At 33.9% G+C, this 26,451-nt stretch overlaps 4 protein-coding genes across 4 annotated transcripts; 3 read left to right on the top strand and 1 right to left on the bottom strand.

Moving 5' to 3' along the window:
* Positions 1 to 220: 220 nt before the first annotated feature.
* LOC7481754 (pentatricopeptide repeat-containing protein At3g05340) lies at positions 221 to 7,173 on the top strand. The gene is made up of 8 exons (XM_002319501.4): positions 221 to 2,389; positions 5,086 to 5,296; positions 5,456 to 5,536; positions 5,617 to 5,654; positions 5,740 to 5,819; positions 6,000 to 6,083; positions 6,316 to 6,424; positions 6,577 to 7,173. The coding sequence occupies exons 1-8, from the start codon at positions 435 to 437 to the stop codon at positions 6,716 to 6,718; spliced, it is 2,700 nt and encodes an 899-aa protein (XP_002319537.3). The 5' UTR covers positions 221 to 434; the 3' UTR covers positions 6,719 to 7,173.
* Positions 7,174 to 7,471: 298 nt separating this feature from the next.
* LOC7473284 (putative receptor-like protein kinase At3g47110) lies at positions 7,472 to 11,155 on the top strand. The gene is made up of 2 exons (XM_024583625.2): positions 7,472 to 10,401; positions 10,553 to 11,155. Exons 1-2 carry the CDS (start codon positions 7,671 to 7,673, stop codon positions 10,954 to 10,956), a joined length of 3,135 nt encoding a protein of 1,044 aa, XP_024439393.2. The 5' UTR covers positions 7,472 to 7,670; the 3' UTR covers positions 10,957 to 11,155.
* A 213-nt stretch (positions 11,156 to 11,368) lies between these two features.
* On the bottom strand, positions 11,369 to 15,003 carry LOC7481753 (uncharacterized). Its single transcript, XM_002318972.4, has 9 exons — positions 14,603 to 15,003; positions 13,898 to 13,985; positions 12,956 to 13,069; positions 12,651 to 12,733; positions 12,301 to 12,415; positions 12,101 to 12,192; positions 11,956 to 12,021; positions 11,710 to 11,803; positions 11,369 to 11,603 (listed from the first exon to the last, which is right to left on the bottom strand). The coding sequence occupies exons 1-9, from the start codon at positions 14,857 to 14,859 to the stop codon at positions 11,493 to 11,495; spliced, it is 1,020 nt and encodes a 339-aa protein (XP_002319008.1). The 5' UTR covers positions 14,860 to 15,003; the 3' UTR covers positions 11,369 to 11,492.
* A 946-nt stretch (positions 15,004 to 15,949) lies between these two features.
* Positions 15,950 to 20,688, top strand: LOC7481752 (kinesin-like protein KIN-14S). The gene is made up of 14 exons (XM_024583252.2): positions 15,950 to 16,113; positions 16,208 to 16,297; positions 16,435 to 16,467; positions 16,841 to 16,959; positions 17,149 to 17,245; positions 17,329 to 17,592; positions 17,680 to 17,959; positions 18,267 to 18,428; positions 18,606 to 18,821; positions 18,927 to 18,964; positions 19,053 to 19,216; positions 19,312 to 19,425; positions 19,588 to 20,331; positions 20,545 to 20,688. Exons 1-14 carry the CDS (start codon positions 16,107 to 16,109, stop codon positions 20,587 to 20,589), a joined length of 2,373 nt encoding a protein of 790 aa, XP_024439020.2. The 5' UTR covers positions 15,950 to 16,106; the 3' UTR covers positions 20,590 to 20,688.
* Positions 20,689 to 26,451: the final 5,763 nt, after the last annotated feature.

The raw sequence follows: 26,451 nt of genomic DNA, 5'->3' as shown, positions 1-26,451 counted from the left end.
TAGTCTGACCCAGGGACAGGCCCTTCTGGCAATTAAGAAGTTGGAACCTGAAAATAGATTAAGCTTAAAAGCCAAGGCGATGAACTCTTCATTTCTCATTTGAAAGCAAAAGAAACAATGTTTATTGGATGAGAACTAAAATTCAGAAACAATGTCTAAATTCATCACACTTCCTGATATAAAATGTCAAATCCTCTTAAAAATATGCCATTTAATTTTATTGCATAAAATGGCGTAAAATGCTAACATACATGGATAGAAGGACTCAATTAAGAAATTTCTGATCCTTAAGAGACTTGATTGAAAACATATTTAGTTCAGCATAATTTAGAATTGATAGATTGGGAAAAATGAGGTTTGTCAAAATTTAAACACCCCTGCTTCCCTCTAGTCAAAAGCACACTTGGTTGTCTACAAGGTTCCAGTTTTCATGGATGAAATCCAAATGGGTAATCCACAAACTGAATTCCCATATTCCCTCATGGGCGACCTCCTTGACATCTCCACTCAAAGCAAAAACCTATCACACCCCATCTTCAAAGACTTCATCTTTTCTTCTCAACCATGTAGATATAGGCCACCTCTTGTCCATTTGTGGAAGAGAAGGTTACCTTCATTTAGGTTCTTCTCTCCATGCCTCTATAATCAAAACCCACGAATTCTTTAATCCCCTAGAACAAAATGCCTTTGTCATTTGGAATTCTCTCCTTTCTATGTACGCAAAAAATGGGGTCTTAACTGATGCTGCTAAGTTGTTTGATGAAATGCCCATGAGAGATACTGTGTCTTGGAATATAATGATTTCTGGGTTTTTAAAAGATGGGAGTTTTGATGTGGGCTTTGGGTTCTTTAAACAGATGCAAAGTTTGGGTTTTTATAGGCTAGATCAAGCAACTTTGACCACGATTTTATCAGCTTGCGATAGGCCTGAGCTTGGTTTTGTTAACAAGATGGTGCATTGTTTGGCGGTTTTAAATGGTTTTCAGAGGGAAATAAGTGTAGGGAATGCGTTGATAACATCTTATTTTAAATGTGGTTTTTCTAGTTCAGGAATGCAGGTTTTTGATGAGATGCTTGAAAGGAATGTTATTACCTGGACTGCAATAATATCAGGGCTAGTACAAAGTGAATTATACAGGGATAGTTTGAGATTGTTTGTGGAAATGACTAATGGATTGGTAGAACCGAATTCTTTGACGTATTTGAGTTCATTGATGGCATGTTCAGGTCTGCAGGCATTGAGAGAAGGGTGTCAAATTCATGGACGTGTATGGAAATTGGGTCTTCAATCAGATTTCTGTGTTGAAAGTGCGCTCATGGACATGTATTCGAAATGTGGAAGCATGGGAGATACTTTGCAGATTTTTGAGTCTGCAGGACAACTTGATAAGGTTTCCATGACTATAATTCTTGCGGGTTTTGCACAAAATGGGTTTGAGGAAGAAGCTATGCAATTTTTTGTGAAAATGTTAGAGGCAGGAACTGAGATTGATTCCAACATGGTTTCAGCTGTCCTTGGGGTTTTTGGTGCAGATACATCCTTGGGTCTTGGCCAGCAAATTCACTCATTAGTTATCAAACGGAGCTTTGGTTCTAATCCCTTTGTTGGCAATGGGCTTATTAATATGTACTCAAAGTGTGGAGATTTGGAGGATTCGACCAAAGTCTTCAGTCGAATGCCTTGCATGAACTCAGTCTCTTGGAACTCTATGATAGCTGCTTTTGCTCGTCACGGGGATGGCTCTAGAGCACTGCAGTTATATAAAGAGATGAGATTGAAAGGTGTAGAGCCAACAGATGTTACATTTCTCTCATTGCTTCATGCGTGTAGCCATGTAGGCTTAGTTGAAAAGGGCATGGAGTTCTTAAAATCCATGACTGAAGTTCATAAGCTTACTCCTAGAATGGAGCACTATGCTTGTGTTGTTGACATGTTAGGTCGAGCAGGGCTTCTTAATGAAGCCAAGACTTTTATTGAGGGATTACCTATAAAGCCTGACGTGCTTGTTTGGCAAGCATTGCTAGGAGCTTGTGGCATTCATGGAGATCCTGAAATGGGGAAATATGCAGCTGAGCACTTAATTTTATCAGCACCTGAGAAGCCTTCTCCTTACATTTTGTTGGCGAATATATATTCTTCTAAAGGAAGATGGAAAGAAAGAGCAAAGACTATTAAGAGAATGAAAGAAATGTGTGTTGCCAAAGAAACTGGAATAAGTTGGATTGAGATTGAAAATAACTTGCACAGCTTTGTTGTCGAAGATAAAATGCACCCACAAGCTGAGATCATATATGGAGTTTTGGCAGAGTTGTTTGGGCACATGATAGATGAAGGTTATGTGCCAGACAAGAGATACATTCTCTCCTACGTGAATCAAGATGAAAAGGGATTGCTGATGAATGATGATCGATTACTAGCTAGTAAACTAAGCTGTGAAGAAAATTAAGGGGACTGATATGCCATCGTTCATTACAATTTGGAAAGAAAGGCCGAATCTCTGCATGAATTTTGTAAGTCGAGTCCTCCAATTATAATTTTTTCAACTATTGAATAAATGATGAGCCTTGTTTTGATGTGATAAACAACTTTTTTTCTACCAAAAACAACGTGGTATCAGATTTTTTTTTGAAAAAATTCTCTAAAACGAGCTTTTCAAGTTTTTTTTTTAAAAATCATAATTTAAGTTGATCTACCGAATCTACAAACTAAGTCGACCCCGAATTGAATCTGTTAATGATAGCTGAATTGGCTTATGCCCAGTATCATAATGTTCAAACTAGAAGACAGCTAGAGCGTATATGGCATCCAGCTCATTGCTCTTGCAGGCATGGGGTATACATTAATGATCATACACAACCTGACTTGAACTAAGGAAATTAGTCAGCTTTTGCAAGCTATGACCATCGTTCATAATCTGACATCAATGGAGGTCCTCAGTGATCGTTCTTGCAAGTGGGGTATGTTAGTGGCATCAAATGCAAGACTAAAAAGTACCGTCTAGACGGCTTCTTCCGGCCCCAGAACTCAATCATTCTTTCTTTTCCTGTATTGGAGTTGTTAGATGCATTAATTTCAAGATATTTCTCAATAAACCATAACCATCACTGTTATAGGTGGTCTATCCGGAGCTGTCTGACTTGCCCTTTGTCCTGGCAAAAAGTTAATTTAGAATTTACTCAATTAACTATGCTACTCTTGGTATTTTTTTTTTAATTTTTTTTTAAAATAATATTATTTTGATTTTTTAAATTTTTTTCTAATTAACTAGATCAATTTAAATTAATCCACCCAATCCATAATTTGTGTTTAGCATCGAATCAACCTAAATTGAATTTAACAACTATAATTATTAAGATCGGGTTTAATTAAGAGCGATGCTGCTTGCTATAGTGATTTCAAGTTATTGTTACTCATATTTATTATGACAAATAAATTAAGTGAATTGTAACTAAAAAAAACTGAAATAATGGTTATTTGAAGTCATAAAAATATAAATATAAATTAATATAATACATAATTCGTGCTACGCTGCAAATTAAGCTAAATTTAGGTTGAGTTAAATTTTCCCAGTATAAAAAAAAATATTAAAACAATGTTAGTATTTTAAAAAAAATAAAAAAAATCCAATACTTAAATTATTGACTTGACTTTGTTCAATAAATGCAATTAATTTAATAATATAATTAAAAAATGGTTAATTAAAAAATAATAATATTATGAAAAAAAATCCTTTTAATATTTAATAACAAAGTAAAAATAAAAAAAATTATGATAACTCTATAAAATATAAAATAAAAAAAATCTGAAGCTTACTTGTTAAAAAAAATTAAATATTAAAGTATTAAATCGAAAAAAAGAATCTAACTGATTACCTAGTAAGCGATTCCTGCCTCAGTTTCCTACATACCCTCGCAAACTGTTCGTTTCTGCAAAAACTGAACTTACGCACTTGTTTATTTGATGGGAGTTTACCAGCTTCCATTGGAGATCTTTCAAAAGACCTCTATTATTTCAATCTTTTGAATAACAGTATAAGAGGAGAGATTCCGGATGGTCTTGGCAACCTGAGTGGTCTCGTGACCCTAAATCTGCAGGAAAATTACCTGGATGGAACAATTCCAGCAGCTTATGGAAAGCTGAGGCATTTGCAGAGACTGAATTTGGGGAGCAACAGGCTTCATGGCTTTCTCGCAGATGAAATGGTGCAGATGGAAGAACTTGGTATTCTTGATGTTAGCAATAACTTCATAGCTGGTTCAATCCCATCTTGGCTTGGAAAACTCTCACAGTTGAGATATCTTGTAAAACTAAATAATTTGTCAATTTAATCCATTTTGCTATGAAAAGGTGTTATAATTAGTAAAACAATTATCAAAATAGAAGGAAAAAAAAGTTATAGCATGGATAATTGTTCCACAAAAGTTAATATCCAAGTCAGATTTTTTTGGGGAAACTACAATTTAGTCCCAAACCCAAAAACTCATTCTCAATTGAGTCTCAAACCTATACAGTTTATGGTTTCGATCCAAAATATTTCAAAAACTTCTCAATTGCATCTTTCTATTAATGTTCATTGACATATTTGTCAATTTTTCTTCAAATTGATGCTGCTTTAGTGCATAAATATGCACATTAGACCGAGAATTTTAACATTTATTAACTTTTTCCCCTCAAATTTTCTTCAAAATGATTATATTTTGGTGCAGAAAATATGCATATTAAATTTAAATTATTAAAATGAATAGACAAAAGGAGATAATTGAGAACTTTAAAGATAAAGTCTGGGATTTAATTGATAAATTTATAAGTTTGAGATGCATCTGAGAATGAATATATTTATTTTTGGGACTAAATTGAGGTTTCTCTTTTTTAATCAATTTCCAAGTCAGAAATCACTAATGCCAGAGGAAGAACCTTGAAAACGCACCGTTTTGCTCTCTCCACAAAAAATCCCAACTGCCATCTCTCCGAAGCCACTAGTTAGTTAAAAAGCAGGTAGAAACACCATCACAACCACAGAGCAGAAAAATGGAGTCCTTGTGTTTCTACAGTTCTCTCCCTCCAATCCCTCCATTTCAAAAAACCGTTACAAACCCCAATAACTGTCACAACTTTCCCTCCAAAACAATCCCAATTCGTTTATTCCCTTCTCTTTCAACTTCTTCTAAGTTCAAGCCTCATTGCTTAGGGAGAGCTGAAGAGGATTCCCCTCTCTCCACTTCTTCAGCTTACACAGTACTTGGCATCAAGCCTGGTTGCTCTGCTGCCGCGATCAAAGCAGCTTTCAGGGCTAAAGTATTAAGACATTCACTTTGATTTAGTTAATGTAATATAAAGATAGTGCTAAGATTAGTGGTAGTTGTTTAATAATAATAATAATATATGTTTATAGTTTATCATTCATTTAATGAAAATCTAATGTCATTGATTATTTTGTTTTGTTGGTGTGTAAAGGTGAAGCAATTTCATCCTGATCTTAATAAGGATGGCAAGGTCTCTGATTTAATGATTCGCCGCGTAATTCAAGCGTATGAGGTACTCAAAATCTTGAATTTGTGATGATTAGTGAGAGTTTGAAGATGATTGTGATTTGTTTGTGCTAATGATTTTTGTAGATGTTATCTAATTTCAGCCGACCAGAGATCATTGAAAGGTGAAATTTGATGGATTTTGGTCATTAACTTCTTTGAATTTTTTATTTTATTTGACTTGCTAAATGCTTGGAGATGCATTTGTAGGGAATGTTTGGATCCATTTGAAGAGCCAGAGTGTGAAGCATTTGATATCTTTGTTAATGAAGTTCTTTGTGTCGGCAAAGGTATTAATGTTAATTCTAGATATGCCATGTTCCAACCATGTCTGAAATGAGAGTTTAGGGTTTCAAATCTTCACGAGCTTACATGTTGAGGAACTCTCTGTCACTTCAATTCTTAGTTAGGACCATAACTGGGTCAGAGCCCTTTTGAGTTTTTCACCTGTACCGTTCAAATATTTGCAGGGTGTCCATATTCATGCGTACAAAGAGCCCCTTATGCCTTCACTTATGCTTCTTCAACTGGAACTGCACGGGCGACATCTCAAGGTTGGTCTACTATCTAGTGATCAGATTTTTTGGTGTCTGCGTCTTTCTGAGCTTGCCTCTATGAAAAAGCAGCTACGCAAAAGGATGAGACATGAAAAAATTGCAGTTCAAAAGTGTAACAATCCTATAGATTGGAGTTAAAAATGGCAAAGAAATGTTGGTGTGTGATTGAGTGCCAATTAAGGACATGAATTCTTACTAACATTTTCGGTTTTAAATTCGGTTTAATCAGGGCATGGCGAAGACTACCAAGTTCAGCTTGCAGTTGGTCAATGCCCCAGAAGCTGTATTCATTATGTTACACCTTCACAGAGAATTATACTTGAGGAATTACTTGACAGGTAAATAATTTTCAGTCCCCGGAAAATTTTGCTGATGAACTATAGGCTCTTTGAAGTGACGCAACAAAGAAAATACAGCCACTTCACCAGTAATCCATTATGGTTTACTTCCTATGTCTTATCATTAATTGGTGCATGGATTGATAATGCAGTATCTTGGAGGTGCCTTATGATTGTTCAGCTGAGGCAGACTTGCTTTATTCACTTATCGTTAAAGCTAGGTTCGAGAACAATCGGTTCAGGAAGCCAAAGAAGCAACCAAAGACCTCAACCGAACATGTAGATTGGTTTTGACTTTGAAACTCTCAGTGAAGCAGTATCAACATCAATACTTTCAGATTTTGTGTGCTTCTTAGGACTCCAAATGCAATACTGAAGTTCAAAAAAGTTACCAAGTCTGCAATCTGTTAATATGTGAGACTTTCTGATATCAATATATTATTGGAAGAAAAAAGCAAAGGATCCATGGGGGATCTCTTCTTCAAACCCTGTGCCTCCAGTACCTGGTCCCAATCCATTTCTCAAACAACAGAAATGCTTGCTAGACACAGGTTGTACAACCCTTCCACGCCCTGTTTGCTACAGTTCATTGCATTGTACATCTCCACTCCTTGAGCAATGCATCCCTTAAGTTCCCTGATTAATGTGTCCCCTACTTCCTTGAGTAGGGGATTTGTATGGTATGTCTTCAGTTCAGGTATGCTAAGTTTTAGGTATCAGATAGAGAATAAAGTTTCATGTTTTGTTCCTTTTGGGATCCAGTGTCTTCTATGATAAGCACTCCTCCCTTTGACATTTTTAATTTGAACTGGCTATAGTTTACTGTGGGCATCTTATATAGACCACTGAACAACTGGTAGGAAAAGAGGATTGAATAATAGTAGCGTGTTGAACTTGGTTATTGCTTGCTATGACCGATGCTCGTATTTTTAATTACTCATCAGGGCCCTCAACTCAGGTTTCTGACATGTATGAGCGAGGACCAAACAAAATATGATAGATTCACCTAATATCTTATCACGGAGCAGGTAGGGAAAATGGATCAACTTGCAGCAATTTGCAAGTGGGTTCTACTAGGGCAGGTGGTTTGACTAATTCTTCTTGGCTTTCTTCTCATATTAAGTTAATATTTACCTTAAAAGTCTTAGAAAAAATGAAGAAATAGTACAAACAAAATCAGTATTGTGTCTGCTCATCAAGAAGCGTTTTGTTCCAATATCTCTGCTAAGAAAGAGCAAAAGAGAGGATGTCATACCATCAAAACTTCATTGTGACAGTCTTCTGTCTCATCTGTTATCTCATGCCAGCAAAATCAGCATTTGTTTGCAATTTTACTGATTGTCAAGCCCTTTTTAAATTCAAGGCAGGCATAATAAGTGATCCAGAAGGTCAACTCCAAGATTGGAAGGAAGCCAATCCCTTCTGTAACTGGACTGGAATTACATGCCACCAATCTATCCAAAACCGGGTTATAGATCTTGAGCTCACAAACATGGACTTACAAGGAAGTATATCACCATTTCTATCCAATCTTTCTCTTCTCACCAAGCTTTCTTTGCAGAGTAATAGTTTCCATGGAGAAATCCCAACTACCTTGGGAGTACTCTCACAGCTAGAATATCTGAATATGAGTGAAAATAAGCTCACCGGTGCCTTTCCAGCTTCACTACATGGTTGCCAAAGCTTGAAATTTCTAGACTTGACTACCAACAGCCTGTCTGGGGTCATTCCTGAAGAACTTGGCTGGATGAAGAACCTGACATTTTTAGCTATCTCTCAAAACAACCTCTCTGGGGTCATTCCAGCCTTTTTATCAAACCTGACAGAATTGACCCGACTAGAATTAGCTGTGAATTACTTTACTGGTAAAATTCCATGGGAACTAGGAGCTTTGACCAGGCTAGAGATTTTGTATTTGCACCTGAACTTTCTTGAGGGAGCAATACCTTCATCACTAAGTAATTGCACTGCATTACGTGAAATTTCATTGATTGAGAATCGGATATCAGGAGAACTCCCTGCTGAAATGGGGAACAAGCTCCAAAACTTGCAGAAGTTGTATTTTATAAACAACAACATTTCTGGCAGGATTCCAGTGACATTCTCAAATCTTTCACAAATAACACTGCTTGATTTGAGTATCAATTACTTAGAGGGTGAGGTTCCTGAGGAACTGGGGAAGTTGAAGAACCTTGAGATCCTTTACCTTCATAGCAACAACCTGGTTAGCAATTCTTCTCTCAGTTTTCTTACTGCTCTTACAAACTGTTCATTTCTGCAGAAACTGCACTTAGGCTCGTGCTTATTTGCTGGGAGTTTACCAGCTTCCATTGGGAATCTGTCAAAAGACCTCTATTATTTCAATCTTTTGAATAACCGTATAAGGGGAGAGATTCCAGATAGTATTGGCAACTTGAGTGGCCTCGTGACCCTCCATCTGTGGGACAACCGATTGGATGGAACAATTCCAGCAACTTTTGGAAAGCTGAAGCTGTTGCAAAGACTATATTTGGGGAGAAACAAGCTTCAAGGTTCTATTCCAGATGAAATGGGGCAGATGGAAAACCTTGGTTTACTTGATCTTGGTAATAACTCCATAACTGGGTCAATCCCATCTTCACTTGGTAACCTCTCACAGTTGAGATACCTGGACCTATCTCAGAATAGCTTATCAGGAAATATTCCCATCAAACTCAGCCAGTGCACTCTCATGATGCAACTGGATCTATCTTTTAACAATCTTCAGGGGCCTCTTCCACCAGAAATCACCCTTTTGGTTAACTTGAATCTCTTCCTCAACTTTTCAAATAACAATCTAGATGGGGAAATACCTGCAAGTATTGGAAAGCTGGTATCTGTACAAGCTATTGACTTGTCAGTGAATAAATTTTCTGGCATGATATCAAGTTCGATTGGAAGTTGTGCATCTTTGGAGTACTTGAACCTATCCAAGAACATGATTGAAGGTACAATTCCAGAATCCTTGAAACAAATTACATATTTAAAAGTCCTGGACTTGTCTTTTAATCACTTAACAGGCAGAGTTCCGATCTGGCTTGCCAATGCCTCAGTGATGCAGAATTTTAATTTTTCCTATAATAGATTAACAGGAGAGGTTCCAAGTACGGGAAGGTTTAAAAATCTTAATGGAAGCTCATTGATAGGAAATGCAGGCTTGTGTGGTGGTTCTGCACTAATGAGACTCCAGCCATGTGTGGTTCAGAAGAAAAGGAGAAAGGTAAGGAAATGGGCATATTATTTGCTTGCAATTACGATTAGTTGTTCTTTATTGCTCTTGATATTTGTCTGGGTCTGCGTTCGAAAATTATTTAATAAGAAATCCGAGGCAGAATCTGAAGAACCAATTCTAATGGCTTCCCCATCCTTTCATGGAGGCCGAAATTTGACTCAAAGAGAGCTTGAAATTGCAACCAATGGTTTCAATGATGCCAATCTCTTGGGGAGAGGAAGCTTTGGATCTGTTTATAAAGCATGGATTGATGATAGCATATCTTGTGTTGCGGTTAAGGTTCTAATTGAAGACAATAGGCAGAGTTACAAAAGCCTAAAAAGGGAATGCCAAATATTGTCAGGAATTAAGCATCGGAATCTGGTTAAAATGATTGGATCAATCTGGAGTTCACAGTTCAAGGCTCTTATCCTTGAGTTTGTAGGTAATGGAAACTTGGAACAGCATCTTTATCCAAGTGAATCTGAAGGAGAAAATTGTCGATTGACATTGAAGGAAAGATTAGGAATAGCAATAGATATTGCAAATGCCTTGGAGTATCTTCATGTGGGATGCTCAACTCAAGTCGTGCACTGTGATCTGAAACCACAAAATGTTCTTCTTGACGATGATATGGTGGCCCATGTTGCTGATTTTGGAATAGGAAAGCTCATTTTTGCTGATAAACCAACTGAATATTCTACCACCACAAGTGTTGTGCGAGGATCTGTTGGTTATATTCCTCCAGGTATGCATCTGATTGGCTTGTGGTAATGATTCATTGACTTGTGTAAACTAGTCTACATACTCTATTCACCTGGCAGTGCATTAAGATTTATCTGACTGAGATGTATATTTTTTTTTTCATTTTGATGAGGGTACTTGCTGTTTGTAAACAGAATATGGACAGAGTACTGAAGTATCATCTAGAGGAGACGTATATAGCTTCGGCCTCATGCTGCTTGAATTGATAACGCGGAAGAAACCAACAAGCGAAATGTTTGCAGATGGACTTGATCTAAGGAAGTGGGTGGACGCTGCATTTCCTCACCATATTTTGGAAATTGTAGACATGTCATTGAAGCAGGAGTCACTTTCAGGAGATGCAAGTGGTGATTTACAAAAGCTGGAGCAATGCTGTCTTCAAGTGCTAAATGCAGGGATGATGTGCACAGAAGAGAACCCACTGAGGCGTCCACCGATCTCTTTGGTCACGGGAGAGCTTCAGCTTACTTGGAAAGAAATGGGATTTGACAGATTAAGCATGGCTGGAAAAGAATCATATGATTCTGACAGTGTTTGATGATGTCAGTGAAATTTAAGGTGTTAAAGCTTTTGTTTAGTTATCATTTCATTACAAAGAATATGTATTCTTCATTATGGATCGCATTCAAATGCTGCAATGAGAAAATTATAAGGAAAGCATAAAGTAGAAGGGTGTTCATAGTGGCTTGACGGATTAATTCTTGCAGCAATATATACACACTACACCTTTTTTATTATGACTTCCTCTCTATAAGATTATTTCTTCAGAATTCAGTCTTTTGATTTGAGATTATGTTTTTTATGTTCAATGCGGCTGAAAACCAGTGTTTAAACGCATGAACTTGATGCTCCTGCAAAGTGTGAGACCAAAGAAGGTTATCATGAAATTTTCAAGTGACTGGTTGACATTGCCAATATTTCTTAATACTGGTAATAAAAAAAGGCTAAACTCAGGTTGAAGGGTGAAGAATTTTATATTAAACAATGTATAAATCCATGCTACAAATATTAGCAAGGGCACAAAACTTGGTTTCTGCATCCAAGCCTCCAAATTAATGCCCTGGTGACAGGAAACTACTTGGAAATTACTCTCATGAATCGGTTAAGTGAAGAGAAAATGCCTGCTGCCTTGCTGAATAAAGAAGGTCCCTGCTCAGATTTCTCTTCTGCATTTCCAAATATTATCTGTAGACGATAAATAAGTAATCAATATACATAATTTTTCATTAGAATCTTATTTTTCCCTGCTAATTCAATGCGGGGACTTCAAAACTTTCTGGTGGTAACTAACCTCGATTTCTTCCGCATCTGGACGTCTTACGGATTCTTGTGCAAGAAGATATCTGTTTGGCCTATCTTTATCATCATAAAAGACCTTCCACATCCTGGAAATGATTAGAGTGGAGAGAATGAGGAGTGCATGCAACCAGCAGAGAGAATCAATACACCACAAGAAATATGACTGAATATTTTATAGAGCTTAGACCACATGTGCCTAAAGGTGGTGGAAATGTTCTGAGTGGCAAGTGACTCTTACTCTGGATAACACCTAAAGACAGCACCGGCTGGCAGAGGTCTCATTGAATAAACTGTTGTGAATGTGCTGCAAAATAGATGATATAGAGCGGATTACTGTCACATAATCACAGACTAATGCAATATTTTGTGAATAAAAAAATTACCTCAGAAAGTATCTCCTTAGATTCCGTACATTAATCCCAACTCCTACATCCTCACTGATGAGACGCGGGTTCCACATGATAAGAGGCCTTGGCTAGCAGTATATGAGGAAGTACCATCAGATAAACTATCCTTCCTAGCTTGAGGTGTATGAACATGATGAAGAAAAGAAAGAAAGAAGAAGTATGTGCTAGTAACATACCGGATCATCTGATAGATCAGATACAATTTTCTGCACTTTTTCCAACATCTGATAATCAGGAACAACCATAACAACAATGTCATCTTCGATCTGAACAGGCTTCCGGTCACTTAAGCTGTAAAACAGCAAGGCACAAAGTTTCAGACATATATGCAAGAATATGAGTCAATTCAAACAAGTGTACAACCTTTAAAAATGTACAGATTCACATTTACAAGGAACGACTATGAAACTCTTTCACTGCAATTAATATGCAAGTCCGATGCAATAAAATGCTAGACTCAATTGGACAAGGTAGATTTTAGGAACTAAATACTTAAAGAGGATTTCATCAACATGGTGGAAACTACCTTGAAAACCCAAAAGCTGCATCTTTCCACAGGTATTTTAGAAGTGCAGCAGCACCGGCATCTGGAAAAATGGCTTTGATTCTCTGAGTATTGAATATTAGCAAGCAAGGTTCAGAATCAAGAACGTGGTGGCTAAAGATGTAAGTGGAAGAAGTCAGGCACCATTGGCCATCAATTTCCCTCTAGCAATTAATCATCCTTAGATTGCATTGTTTTCGTGATTAGTATAAATAAAGAATTTTGTTCATATACTGTGGCTTTATCGAACATTTCATAATCAATAGTATTTTAAAGTAAAAATATACCTGGCTTCCTGTTTCTTCAATAAGTGTATCCAAAAAAATCCTTGACAGTTCCCAGAGCTCAGCCTGTGCACCTTCATCATCTAGAAACTGAAGCTGAGGGATTAAGAGCTCGACCTGGAAAGAGTTAGAGGGTTAGAAAAAACTTGAAAGGTAAAAAAAGCAATTAAAATGGAGAAAATTAAGTGATTCAATTGCAATTAATGCAAAAAAATTCACCACCATAACAAAAGTTCAAGAATCTGATATCTTCCCTTTAAACTTGCAGGCAAAGTGAACGGAGCCATGTCCTATACTTGCTCAACCTGGACAGATTAAAAGCTAAATTTCTCGATTTGATTGATGTGAAGCTCAGTAACAGGAGGCAGTTCAGGATTTGCAAAAAGGTTTAAGACTGAAGTGTCAAAGAACCATCTCAACCCAATAGCTTAAGCTTTTAGGTGAGGTCCCAGGATATGATTTATATTATTCTCTAACACACCCCCTCAAGTGAAAGCCTTTTGGGCTTGAAACTTGCACAGACCAACATTACCTTGTGCTTAATTTTTATCAAATAAATAGGGATAGTGAGATTCAAACTCGAGACCACTTGGTCATCAAGGCTCTGATACCATGTCAAAAAACCATCTCAATCCAATAGCTTAAGTTTTTAGGTGAGGTCCCAGGATATGATTTATATTATTCTCTAATATAAAGTACCTAGTTCCAGCAATCCAATAATGTTTCATACTCTCTCTTAACTCTTCTTAGACCTGGGTTTGGACAGATAAACCCTACCCAAGTGTTCCGTGGAACAAATTAAGGTTTTCGGTTTCTTGATTACACTTAACTAGACCTTAAGGATGGCACTATAAAAAAACTACACTGCAAAAAATCACTTAGTGATTCCAAACAGAGATGATCTCAACTTCAAAATATAAGATTACATTTCCCTTTGTCACGTACTATGGCTCTCATTCCTCCTGAAGACACAAACAAAGCACTAGCTTGGCTAGATTGCCGGACGGCACCCTCCAAGTCAGAAGGCAGGCAGCTGAAAAATGAAGAAAATAACATCACTCAGTATGCTTTCATTTCTCCAGAGTATATAAAGCATTACAAGTCAGTAAACATGAATGCTGAAAGATCTTAATGCCACTGATCCACTGTACTATTGCTTATCCAATACAGTATAACATAATGGACTAGAAATCCAAAGTAATTGCATATTATTCATGCAGAAAACCTTCTCCTTCCCTACTCAATATCACTTAATCTGAACAATTTTCTTCTAGTGCTACAAGAAATCACAGTTTTCTCTATAGATTGATACATACACAGATGGAAGAATGACTCTATGAACTGATAAGTCTTTGGAAAACACTAAATCAACTATAACCCAATCTGACTGATACAGATTTAAAACTCAATATGGGATAGAACATGCATTGAAGTACTATTTTCAAGCTTATGACATGGAAATTCAACCAATTTCAACCACACTAAACTGCAGGCTTAAGCTGATAACCAAAGTCAATTGCTGGATCAACTGAGTGAAGTAAAGAAACAAAAGGGTATCGTTATAATTTTGTGTCTCTACATCAACTTAGAGGTAAAAGCAAAAGCAGCACAAAACAAGAAAAGTTGTGTGCACAAAAGAAACTGAATTACCTGTCATCTTCTTCTTGAACAGTTTGTGCTTGTTCTTGTAACTCCATGGCCTCTTCAAGGTTATCTTGAGAAGCATCATCACCTTCGAATTTCTCAAACTTTGCCAAGATTCTTGATGATCTTGTACAAAGTGAAATCCCACTTAAGTTAGCGTGTGAAAAAGATAAGGTAAAGTGAGTGGTGGAGGTTGAGTTGTTTGGTATTATTGATGGTGCCATGTAGGAGTGGAAGGAACAGCTTGGGATTGAAGTAGCCATTGAAGCTAAGCTAACTACCAACTGCCAAGCTGCTTAGGACATGGGTTTTTATCAGAATTTATGGGGGACAATGGAGCTGCTATTTTTCTTTTCTTTGTTGCTAGTGAAGCAAGCTTTATGTGAATTATTTGGAGACAAAGCAGACACATGCACCAAAACAGAGAAGAGGATAAATTCACCTTTGTTACTGAAATTAAGTGTAAAGTACTTCTATTTAAGTAAATCATGTCTAAAAAAGAGAGAGGATAAATTCACCTTTGTTACTGAAATGAAGTGTAGAGTACTTCTATTTAAGTAAATCATGTCTAAAGGAACTATAAATATAAATTAGAAATGCCAAGTGAAATTATCTTTATTTCTACTTCAAAGATTTTTAATTGAAGTTTAATTTCACATACACTCTTAGACAAACTATTAAAACAACACTGAAATTCTCAAAATTGAAAAAAAAATCTATATATATATATGACTGGTGTTTTTTTCATTAATTCAACTAATAAAATATTTTTAGATCATTTTTTCATAATAAAACTAAATCTCTATTCAATTAAGTTTTATACAAAACATATATTTACAATAAATTTATCTCGTCTCCATTGTAAAACATACAGGAAAAAAATTTACTTATTACTAGATTCACGTGCCATAGTTATAAAATTCAAATCAGATTGATAGATTGACATGAGATTTAATTAATTTGACATGATTCAGACAAAATTATAATTGATTCTAAAAAAAATCAAAATTATATTGTTTTTATCATTTTAAAAAGTTTTAACTAGGAAAATATTGGATTTGATCATTAATTATTTGTTTTAGATTAATCTTTTGACCCGTGACCTTGCTTCGAGATCAAACTCTCTTTAGGGTTTTAAAATTATGTCGCATTGAATATAAATATTTTCATGATCTAATGTAATGTATATTCATGAGAATTGGGAGTAATTTACAAATTAAAAGGAATTATATATAGAACTAATAGGCCTTGACCTATTACCTTATCAGCCAGCACCACATAAGTAGGCCCAATTCTCTTTGTTCAAGCCCAAAATATCTCTCTTTCAAATTAAATCAAGCGCTCCATTATATAGCCGTTAGAAAGCCAAAAAACAGCTCTCTCTCTCTTTAATCTAACGGCTATCAAATCTCACCCTCTCATTTCAAACTTCAAATTCCCAATTTTAAACCCTAAAAGTCTTTCACTTCTCTAATTTTTCTTTCTCAATTTCAATTTCAAGGCCAACAAAATGACTGGTACTATCTCTTTCTCTGTCGATTGGCATCAATTCTTGATGTTGTTTTTATGATTCTTGATTGATATAGATCGAAATTGCTCAATTTCTCTCAGATCTGACGGTAGACATGATAGAAGAGATCTGTGATCGTATCCAAACTGTTCAAATTTCTGATTCCTACCCTTCTCTTTCTTCTACCACAGGTCAAGATAATAGTTTTAGTTTCTGTAAATATGATTCATTGAAATTGAAATAAAACTAAGGTTTTTTTATTTTATTTTGAATTATTAGAGATTATATATTTAATTGCTGATTTTTTTATTTTTTATTTTTGCTTCAGAGGAAATCACAGAGACTGAAACTATCGAAGAAGGTTTGTGAATTTTGTGATTTTCTTTGTTAATTTCATTTCAGCCCTTCAATTTTAAAGAAATTTTAAATTGAGTCATTTCTTTGACTTGCTTCTGTTTAAACCTAGAAATTGTAATTTACAATTGTTTGCTTTATTTGTTTTCGAATTCAATTGTGACTTCTGACTTCAATTGTTGATATCTTTCTAATTCTAGGGTTTCTAAAATGCCCAAATATTTTTTTGCTTTTTCATAAAATTTAATTACAAAAAAAGAAGTTAAAATTGAGTCAAATTCGGCAGTAGTACAGTAGACATTTTATATTCTTTCTTGAACATGTTTTGATTCAAGATCTTTTAATTTGAATGGTTTTTTTTTAAAAAAATGAATTTTCAGGAGAAACTATTAATTCGGAGGAAGAGAACGAAAGTAGCAGAAACAGAGAAGTTTCTCCAACTCAAGGACCCACGCTGCCAATTTTGCAGAAAGTTATCCATTTGAGCAATAAAATCCAGGTACAACTTTTGAGCTGTATTGATGCTATAATAGTTGGAGGATAAGATGAATTAAGAACTTGGTTTTAGTAGAAATTAGTAAAGTCTTAAAATTCTTGTCTTGAGCTCAACAGAACCTACAAAAACATTGTTTTTGCCAGTAAATTAGGATTTTGCATCAAGTATGCTGATGGGGTTTTTTCAATGTAGAATTTGAAGAAAGAACATGCAAGTCTTTCTGATCAAGTAAAGACTGCTAAAGATTCAGTACCTGGTCCTGACATTTTAGACAGTCTTCAGAAATTCAGTGAGTATTGAATAGTGAATTGACTTTGGTTTCTTTTTTTCTTGTTTAATTTAAATATTTACTTGATGGAATATTGGTGACAGGTAATGAATATGAACTTTTAAAGAAGAAATATTTACAAGAGTTGTCTGAGAGGAAACGACTTTACAATGAGGTGATCGAGCTTAAAGGGAACATCAAAGTCTTCTGTCGATGTAGACCACTAAATCAAGTCGAAATTACAAATGGTTCTAACCATGTCGTTGAATTCGACTCCTCCCTTGATAATGAGCTGCAAATCATTTCCTCTGATTCTTCCAAGAAGCAATTTAAGTTCGACCATGTTTTTAGGCCTGAGGATAACCAAGGTGATCTATATATTGCTACCGTAGAGAACTTGTTATATGTTATTTGCATTATTGAAGCATCTAATCTCTTATCTTAATGATATGCAGAGGCTGTTTTTGCCCAAACTAAACCAATAGTCACTTCAGTGTTGGATGGCTACAATGTCTGCATATTTGCCTATGGGCAAACCGGTACTGGAAAGACGTTTACCATGGAGGGCAATCCAGAAAACAGGGGAGTCAACTACAGAACACTGGATGAGCTGTTCCGACTTTCCCAAGAAAGAAGCGGTGTTATGAGATATGAACTGTTTGTTAGCATGTTGGAGGTTTACAATGAGAAGATAAAGGACCTCTTGGTTGAAAACTCCAACCAACCAACTAAAAAGTTAGTTTAGTTTTTTATTTGCTCTGTTAATCAAAATGTTTTCATTTATGTCATATTCTCTGGCTGCAAAAATTTTATACTGATAATTTGCTACAAGACTGATATATGATTTTACTTTACTTCTTGATGAGGGAAATTATAAATGTCGTGCTAATTGCCAAGAAAAGTAGACTGTGGAAATTATTCATCAGCAGGATTTTCATTCGAGTTCTGTTTTTTTTTTTTTTTTTGCAAAAGATAACTGATAATAAATTGTGTTAGACGAATCAAGTTTGTTGAAATTTTATTTGTCTATGCACGCACGAAGGTTGGAGATAAAGCAAACAGCTGAAGGAACACAAGAAGTCCCAGGACTTGTGGAAGCTCAGGTGAATGGCACGGAGGATGTGTGGGAGTTACTCAAGTCTGGAAGTCGTGCTAGATCTGTTGGATCAACCAGCGCTAATGAACTTAGCAGCCGTTCTCATTGGTAATAATATACACCCACTTTCTTCTTCTTTTTTAGTTTATTTCTTTGTCAAAACAATTGTTTTGTGAACATTGATCCTCGAAGTTGAAGATGGTTTTTTGGATTGATAAATCCCAACTATGCATGAATCAAGTCAATGGTTATGGTAATAATGCCCACAATATTGTTGCTTTGCAGTTTGCTGCGAGTAACAGTAAGAGGAGAGAATTTAATAGATGGGCAGAAGACAAGGAGTCACCTTTGGATGGTTGATTTGGCTGGTAGTGAGCGTGTGGGAAAGATTGATGTTGAAGGTGAAAGATTGAAGGAATCACAATTCATTAATAAATCTCTTTCAGCACTTGGTGACGTTATCGCAGCTCTTGCATCCAAAACTGGTCACATTCCCTACAGGTGGATCTCATACACACACTTGTAAACCTAGCAATCCAATTACTCCTGTAAACCTACTATCCAATTACCATTCTAATGAAAAGATTCATTCTCTTTGCTTATCAGGAACTCAAAGCTGACTCATATGCTACAGAGCTCTCTAGGTGAGCAAGTTTGACATATTTTTTATGGTTACTGAACATTTTTTACCTTTTTGTCAATGAAAGATGCCAAGTGAAATGTGAAACGCAGGAGGAGATTGCAAGACCTTGATGTTTGTCCAAATAAGTCCGAGCTCTGCTGACGTTGGAGAGACCATTTGTTCACTAAATTTTGCAAGTCGAGTGCGGGGAATTGAAAGCGGTCCTGCTCGCAAACAGGCTGATCTCTCTGAACTTTCCAAATACAAGCAAATGGTATGTATTCTTCTTGTACTTTGACGAAATTTCTTTTATTCCAGTTTACTTCGTCTCGATTCAGATTTTTCTTTTTCTCAACTACATATAAGCAGGTAGAAAAATTAAAGCATGATGAAAAGGAAACAAAGAAGTTACAGGATAGCTTGCAATCATTGCAGTTGAGGCTAGCTGCCAGAGAACATATCTGCAGAACTCTGCAAGAAAAGGTAATGATGACTGAGGTTCCATTTTGCAGCTGCTTCTCATTTATTATTGTTATGGAACAAGTGGTAAATTACTTGAAACATTTTTTCTCTTGCTTTTATTGTTCCCTAATTTGGCTTCTATATAATTTTTAGACTATACGAGTAACTCTTTTCTTGCAACAGGTTCGAGACCTCGAAAATCAGTTGGGGGAGGAAAGAAAAATCAGAATAAAACAAGAAACAAGAGCTTTTGCAGCTGCTTCTCAGTCCACGAAACAAATAGTAGAGAAGAGCAACACAGACAAGAAGCCACCTCTGGGTCCTTCAAAATTCAGGATGCCATTGCGAAGAATCACCAATTTCATGCCTCCGCCATCTCCCCTACAGAAACAGAAAACCACCATTACTAATTCTGCTGTATCTTCAATGCATGACAAAGAAAACAATTCAAGAACCACAATGTCAGGGACAAATACAAAAGGCCTTATGAAACCCAGGCGAATGTCCATTGCAATCAGACCTCCTCCTCCAATGTCAACACAGGTTTTTCAGCCAAAGAGACGTGTATCCATTGCTACCTTCCGTCCAGAGTCAACCTCAAACATAAGCACGCCTCTTCAAACCTCTCGATATAAGAACGGGAATGTAGTTGGCAGGCAATCATTTGTCAGGGACCCAAAAAAGCCAAGGTATTCAAAGCTGTTTTCTCCATTGCCAGAGTTCAGGACTGCATCAGAGATTACACCTATGAGAAACAGTAGCAGATTCATGGGCAGTCCTCCAACACAGGCAGGTTCATGGAGGCCGAAGCACCCAACAGTAGTTGCACTGCAACGAAAATCTTTGGTGTGGAGTCCGCTCAAGTTGAGGAACATGCAAAATGCCCGGAGACCATCTTTGTTGCCTTCTCGACCATCAAATAATGAGGTGCAATGAACCTCCTTTAGTCTTCATTGTCGTGATAGATAGTAGGAGTATACTTTTTTATCTTAATCGTCATCCTCCATCTTTTCCTATATAGATTTTATCTTCTCCTCTGGATTTTACTCGCTATTGTATGCTTCTTGCTTACTTTATAAGCACGCCATCAAAACTCAATGCAATGTTCAGTGACTTTTTTCTCCATCTTTCCCACATCAGAGATTGTCGTTTTTACAAGGATATGGAGAACACTTCATCAGATGAAATATGCATAGTGCTTGCACGTTATTGTGAGCGAGTTTATAAGGTTTGTTTGAATTTTAATTAATTTTAAAAACTATAAAATCCTTGTTATTTAGACCCTTTCTTCTTCTTCTTAATATTAATTTACAGTCAATGGGCCGTACTGCGGGTAGATAAAGTTATTTTCAACACGCAAAAAATGTATATATAAAAGTATTTATGTGTTTTTTTTCTCTAGTAACAAATTATAATCACATATACTAAAAACTTTATGTTAAATAAATAAATCGAGAATTATTTATAATAATAAATAAATAAAAATTATTATCAATAACTAAAAACTGAATTGAAAAACTAAAAGATGGGTGTTTATTAAAATATATAATTTCAGAACATGTACAACAGACTTGATTGTAGATCTCGGAACATAAATACTAGATCTGGTTGTATTTATCAAAATATATAATCTTATAACATATACAAAAAACTCAGTTGTAGATCTCGAAACATGAAGAACATGTCTAGTTGTATTTAATAATTTTATTTTTATAATTAATTTTTTTATTGAATCGAATAAAAAATAAAAAAGAGTAAAAAAAATACAGGTGAGATTAATTTTTTTTCAAACAGAAATGTTCAGTCATCATTAACATGTTTCTTAAGAGAAAAAATAATTATAAATTCAAAATATCACATGTATTTAATGATAATCATTTTTTAAAAGAAAAATTGTATTGAATAAATGATAAAGTAGTAGATGTAAAAAAAACTATAAGCCCACCAAGCCTTAGCATATGGGCTTAGGCTTAGTGGGCTTGATGCGTTTATACTAAATACTATATTCCAGCAAGGGTATTTTCTTTTTTTCTTAATCAACTTTTTCATGAAATGATAATGTTGGATGTATTTGCGAGGTGATTTATGACCAATTGTTTCTTTCTACAGATCACATGAAAAGTTTCACTTAAATATGCTGCTAAATATTTATATGCATGACTCATGTAATCTATTTGATTGTAAATATTTTTAAGTAAAAAATAATTTAAAAAGTAATCATTATTATATTCATAAATACCCTTAAAAAATAAAATTAAACAGTGATGAAGATTAAGATTAGATTTTTAGCTTCTTTTTAGGAGCAGTAATGATAATTAAAAAAAACATTGATATGCTACATTCCAAAAGTTGTTTTTATAGAATATGAATGAAAATAAAAATATTTTATTACATATTAAAATTAATTTTTTTATTGCTTCATTAAAATTGAGGCTTATCCAAACAACCTTTGAAATATTTATTTTAATATTCCAATTAATGTTTCTTAAAAAAATATTTCAATCAATGTCTGGTAAAATGTTTCATTATGAAACAATAAACATATTTATTTCATTGATTATTTTCTAATTAAACTAAGTAGTTTTGTTTCATCAATTTAATGTATATTCATATCACATGAATTGTATACCACACTTATTAAACCCAACTCAGGTTGGGTATAAAAAAAAGTCAACTTAGAGCTGATTTAGCCAATCGACAGATTAATTCGTGACCGATTAGTTTAATTCAAGAATGGTTTGATTATTTTTTTAAATAAAAATAGTACTATTTTAAATTTAAAAAATTTAAAATGATGTCATTTTGATTGACCCGTGTTAACATACTTGATCATTTTAATTGACTCAAATTAATTAACCCAACTTATAACCTAAATTCTAAGCCATGTCATGTGTCAAGTCGGGTTTTAATCTATGATGCAGAGTGGAGGTTCACATAAAGAAAAGGGATATTGAGGATGGCATAAAGAAAACCAAAAAAGTAACGCATCAAACATCCCATTAACCCTAGATTGCTGCATGTTTGGCAAAACTCTCTAGTTGGATTAATTTTTTTACTCAATAAATAAATAAGAATATAAGACTCAACCCAGATTAAAAAAAAAACACAATTACATGCAAAATTAAATATTATGAAGGCCAAGGAGTAGTAATGGTACATCATTCTGTTCTTCTTCTTATTTTTTTTTCCATCATTGTCGAGCCTTTATAATCAAATGCACTAGCATATATGAATGAGAGGACTCAATTGAAAGTTTTATGGGACTTTGAGGATCCAATTGATATTAAAAACAAATATTTGGAGACTTAGCCCTGCTTGACATTGCGTTTTAAATGGGGTTTGGGCTAAATTTTTTATATTTTCGAATCGTTTTGATATGCTGATATCAAAAATTATTTTGATGCAACTTTAAAAAAACAACCGCTAACATGTTTTCAAACACTTAAGATTCCCTATATAGTTATTGATGAAGGGTATATAGAGATAGCATGACTAATTTCATGAGTGAAGCAATATAAAATTTTTCTTTCACATCTTATGTATGCATCACATAGATTATGTTGGGAAAAGACATTGAAGCACAACTACCATTAACCTTCATCATATATGTGGAATCAAATTCATACATTATCAATCAAAAGTAGTTCTCCCTTAGACAAGTTTAAGATTAAGAACATGAAAAATCCTCAACCTAACCAAATTCAATACCATAAACTTGGTGGGGAACTAAGATTTTTGTTCACAAAAACATTGGATAGTGATGATGTGTTGGGTTTAACTCTAATTGGAGATTCAAAAAACTACTTACAAGGTCTACCAAAGCCATTGCTAGATGAAATAACCACAAGAGGGCTAGGCTTGACATAGAAGTTTGCACATCAAATATGACACATTGGTTGACAATTTACCATGAAAGGGCAAGCAATAACTTCAAATTAAAGAAAACAAATAATTGGGTTGATCTTCTTACTAGGAGTGGGATTAAGATTGGTGAAAAAATTGATTGTTGGGCACTATACAACGCTGAAAAAGATCCAAATGGTATTTTAAGGTTGCTGATTGAAAAGGTAAGTGATTTTATTTTATAATCAAATTAATTTTGAAAATTATATTCATCAATTTTACGATACTGAGATTGCAGTCAAAGTATTTTTATAACTAAATTGTGGATTTTGTTTTTGAAATAGGTTTCCACTTAAAAGGATGGAGGAAGGGTTAGGGTGGTGAGAGTGAAGGGGGTGGGGCTAGTTAGTAATTTTCCTTGACATATTCGAATAAATGCTACTATGCTGAAAGTTACTTTTTGATAAATAAAAAGCCTTTGGGCTACAATAAAGAGTACTTTTTTGTACTTTTTTTTTTTTTTTGCAATAAAAGGCCCAACTTAATTACTTTTGTGGTGCAAATTTTATTTATTTATTAACTTTCTAAATTCATTATTTGGACATAGAAATGGCTATCCTAACTAAAATTTGCTTAAATATATTTACAATTCAAATTTTCACTTTTATTTGATAACCCTTTCAAATATACTTAAAATCATAGTTGTTAAATATAATTTGACTCAACTAATTTATCCAATAAATTTATTAATTCCGATCTAATTTCAATTTAAATTATTGTTTATGTTGATTTAGATAATTCAATGAGTTAACCGTGATCCAGTTGATTTGATTAATTTTTATTGAATTAAAAAAAAAACCAAATTACACTCAGAGTCAAGTTTAGATGTTCGAATGGCAAATTTGAAACGAATATGATGGTAGCTTTATAAAAGCAAGCCCCGCGCCTGTAGTTTTGCGTAATTATAAACGACATGTCGTCAGAGAACACAAATGAAATTCCACTCCTTCCTCCTCCTCCTTTTTTTTTTTTTTGTAAATAAAGAAAAAAAATAATCTGTCTAAACAAGATTTTAATTATGAAAACTAATGTCAGAGAAATTGAATGCCAACCATTTGAATAAATGCTATTACTTTTTTATAGTTTAATAGGGATGATTATTTTCTGTTCGGTTTGGTTTTTATAAAAAATAATAATCAAAACCGGGTATTTTTAAAAAAAATCAAAACCGGTTCAAACCGACCGGTTTTAGTTCAGTTGTTTTGGAAAAAAAACCGGTTCAAACCGACCAACTCGGTTTTTCCTGGTTTGGCTCGGTTTTTTCAGTTTGGGTTTGATTCGGTTTTTTCAGTTTCAGACTTATAAAACCAAAACCAAACCAAACTAATCGATTTTTTTAAAATTCTAATAAATTTAATCAGGTTTTTGTCATGATTTAATTTTTTTAATTATTTTTTTTCAGTTTAATCAATTTTTCGATGTACTTTTTCTCGTCCCTACAACTAAAAAGCCTTTTAGGCTACAACAAAGAGTATTTTTTTGTACTTTGCTTTTTCAATAAAAGACACATCTTAATTACTTTTGTGGTGCAAATTTTATTTATTTATTTATTAACTTTATAAATTCATTATTTGGACATATTCCTAACTAAAATTTGCTTAAATATAAACAATTTAATTTTTCACTTTCATTTGATAACTCTTTAAAAAATACTCAAAATTATAGTTATTAAATATAATCGACTCATCTAATCTATCCAATAAATTTTACATTTAATTTTTATAATTAAAAAAAAAAACATCTTCTTTTCAAGCGAAGCTATGATTGCACATTATTAGCTTTCATTGCTTCATTATTCATACCCATGAGTTATGAAATTTGTGACCGGGTTTATAAAATCTATTTGAAATTTAATTAATTTTAAAAACTATAAATTCCTTGTTGTTTAGATCCTTTCATCTTCTTCTTAATATTAATTTACATTCAGCGGGCCGTGCTGCGGGTAAATAAAGTTTTTTTTCAACATAAAAAAACATGTATTTATATTTATTTTTTACACTAGTAACAAATTATAATAACAAATCAAAAACCTTATGTATATATTTAATTAAATAAATCAAGAATTATATATAATAATAAACACAACAAAAATCGTTCGTGATAATTAAAGATTGAATTAAAAAATTAAGAGATAAATGCTTATTAAGATATACAATCTCAACAAGCACAGTAAACCCGGTTATAGATTTTAGAATATGAACAATAAACATGGTTGTATTTAATAGTTTTATTTTTTATAATCAATTTTTTTATTGAATATGATAATAAATACAAAAACTAAAAAAAAGCTGATGAGATTTTTTTTTTCAAACACAGAAATATTCAGTCATCATTAATATGTTTTTTAAAAGAAAAATTAATTATAAATTCAAAATATCACACACATCGGACAATATTTTTATAAAAATAATCATTTATGTTTTATATAAATGACCTTTGTTTCTTAAAAATCAAAAAATATTTATTTTTGAATATTACTTTTAATTAACATGTGTAACCTTGCATAATATTTATTTTATTTTATTTTATTCAATTACATAATATCTATTTCTATTAATGTTTGAGTGAATATGAATTTAGTTTTGGTAAACAAAATCATTAAACACAACTGGGTTAAAAACCCGTCATTCGAAACCAAATAATGTCTTTAATTTTTTTATTTTCATCTTTATATACGGTTAATAATTAATTATTTATTTATTTATTAACACATATAATTCTTGATTTATTTAATTAGATAATTGTATAAATTTTTCAATTTATATTTATAATTTTTTTATATACAAAAAATCATCAAAGTACAATTTTTTTATTATTGAAACAAAAAAATACCCGATTCACAGCAGAACACGATACAAATAACTAATAACAAATTAAAGGAAAACATTGTCATTATGGATATGAACAGTGCTTCTTCTTCTTTTTTCATCAGTGAAAAATCTGTGCTGCTAGTAAAGTAACTAGTTGTGAATAGAATTCACATGATTAGGTTTCGGGGAAGCAAACATTTCATGCATGCATCATGCATTATGCTAGGCCAACTCTCTCACGCATAATTCCTCTTAAGATTCATTAATTACCCATGGCCTTGATGTTAAAATTATCGATGAAAGGACAAGAGACATAAACAACCAAGAACATGGA

Source organism: Populus trichocarpa, chromosome 13 (genome assembly GCF_000002775.5).
Source record: "Populus trichocarpa isolate Nisqually-1 chromosome 13, P.trichocarpa_v4.1, whole genome shotgun sequence".
NCBI classification, from domain to species: Eukaryota; Viridiplantae; Streptophyta; class Magnoliopsida; order Malpighiales; family Salicaceae; genus Populus; species Populus trichocarpa.
The sequence above is the reverse complement of the archived record's forward strand: the minus strand, read 5'-3'. Positions and strand labels throughout refer to the sequence as shown.

Bases quoted from the DNA above. Each gene is read 5' to 3' on its own strand.
- LOC7481754 (XM_002319501.4), top strand. From the start codon at position 435: ATGAAATCCAAATGGGTAATCCACAAACTGAATTCCCATATTCCCTCA. The intron at 5,297-5,455 runs GTATTAAGACAT...TGGTGTGTAAAG, and splicing joins AAGCAGCTTTCAGGGCTAAA to GTGAAGCAATTTCATCCTGA. The intron at 5,537-5,616 runs GTACTCAAAATC...TGATTTTTGTAG, and splicing joins GCGTAATTCAAGCGTATGAG to ATGTTATCTAATTTCAGCCG.
- LOC7473284 (XM_024583625.2), top strand. From the start codon at position 7,671: ATGTCATACCATCAAAACTTCATTGTGACAGTCTTCTGTCTCATCTGT. The intron at 10,402-10,552 runs GTATGCATCTGA...GTTTGTAAACAG, and splicing joins TGTTGGTTATATTCCTCCAG to AATATGGACAGAGTACTGAA.
- LOC7481753 (XM_002318972.4), bottom strand. From the start codon at position 14,859: ATGGCTACTTCAATCCCAAGCTGTTCCTTCCACTCCTACATGGCACCA. The intron at 12,416-12,650 runs GTAGTTTCCACC...GCTGTTTTACAG, and splicing joins GCAGCTTTTGGGTTTTCAAG to CTTAAGTGACCGGAAGCCTG. The intron at 11,604-11,709 runs GTTAGTTACCAC...TATCGTCTACAG, and splicing joins CAGATGCGGAAGAAATCGAG to ATAATATTTGGAAATGCAGA.
- LOC7481752 (XM_024583252.2), top strand. The intron at 17,246-17,328 runs GTGAGTATTGAA...TATTGGTGACAG, and splicing joins AGACAGTCTTCAGAAATTCA to GTAATGAATATGAACTTTTA. The intron at 18,822-18,926 runs GTGGATCTCATA...TTTGCTTATCAG, and splicing joins ACTGGTCACATTCCCTACAG to GAACTCAAAGCTGACTCATA.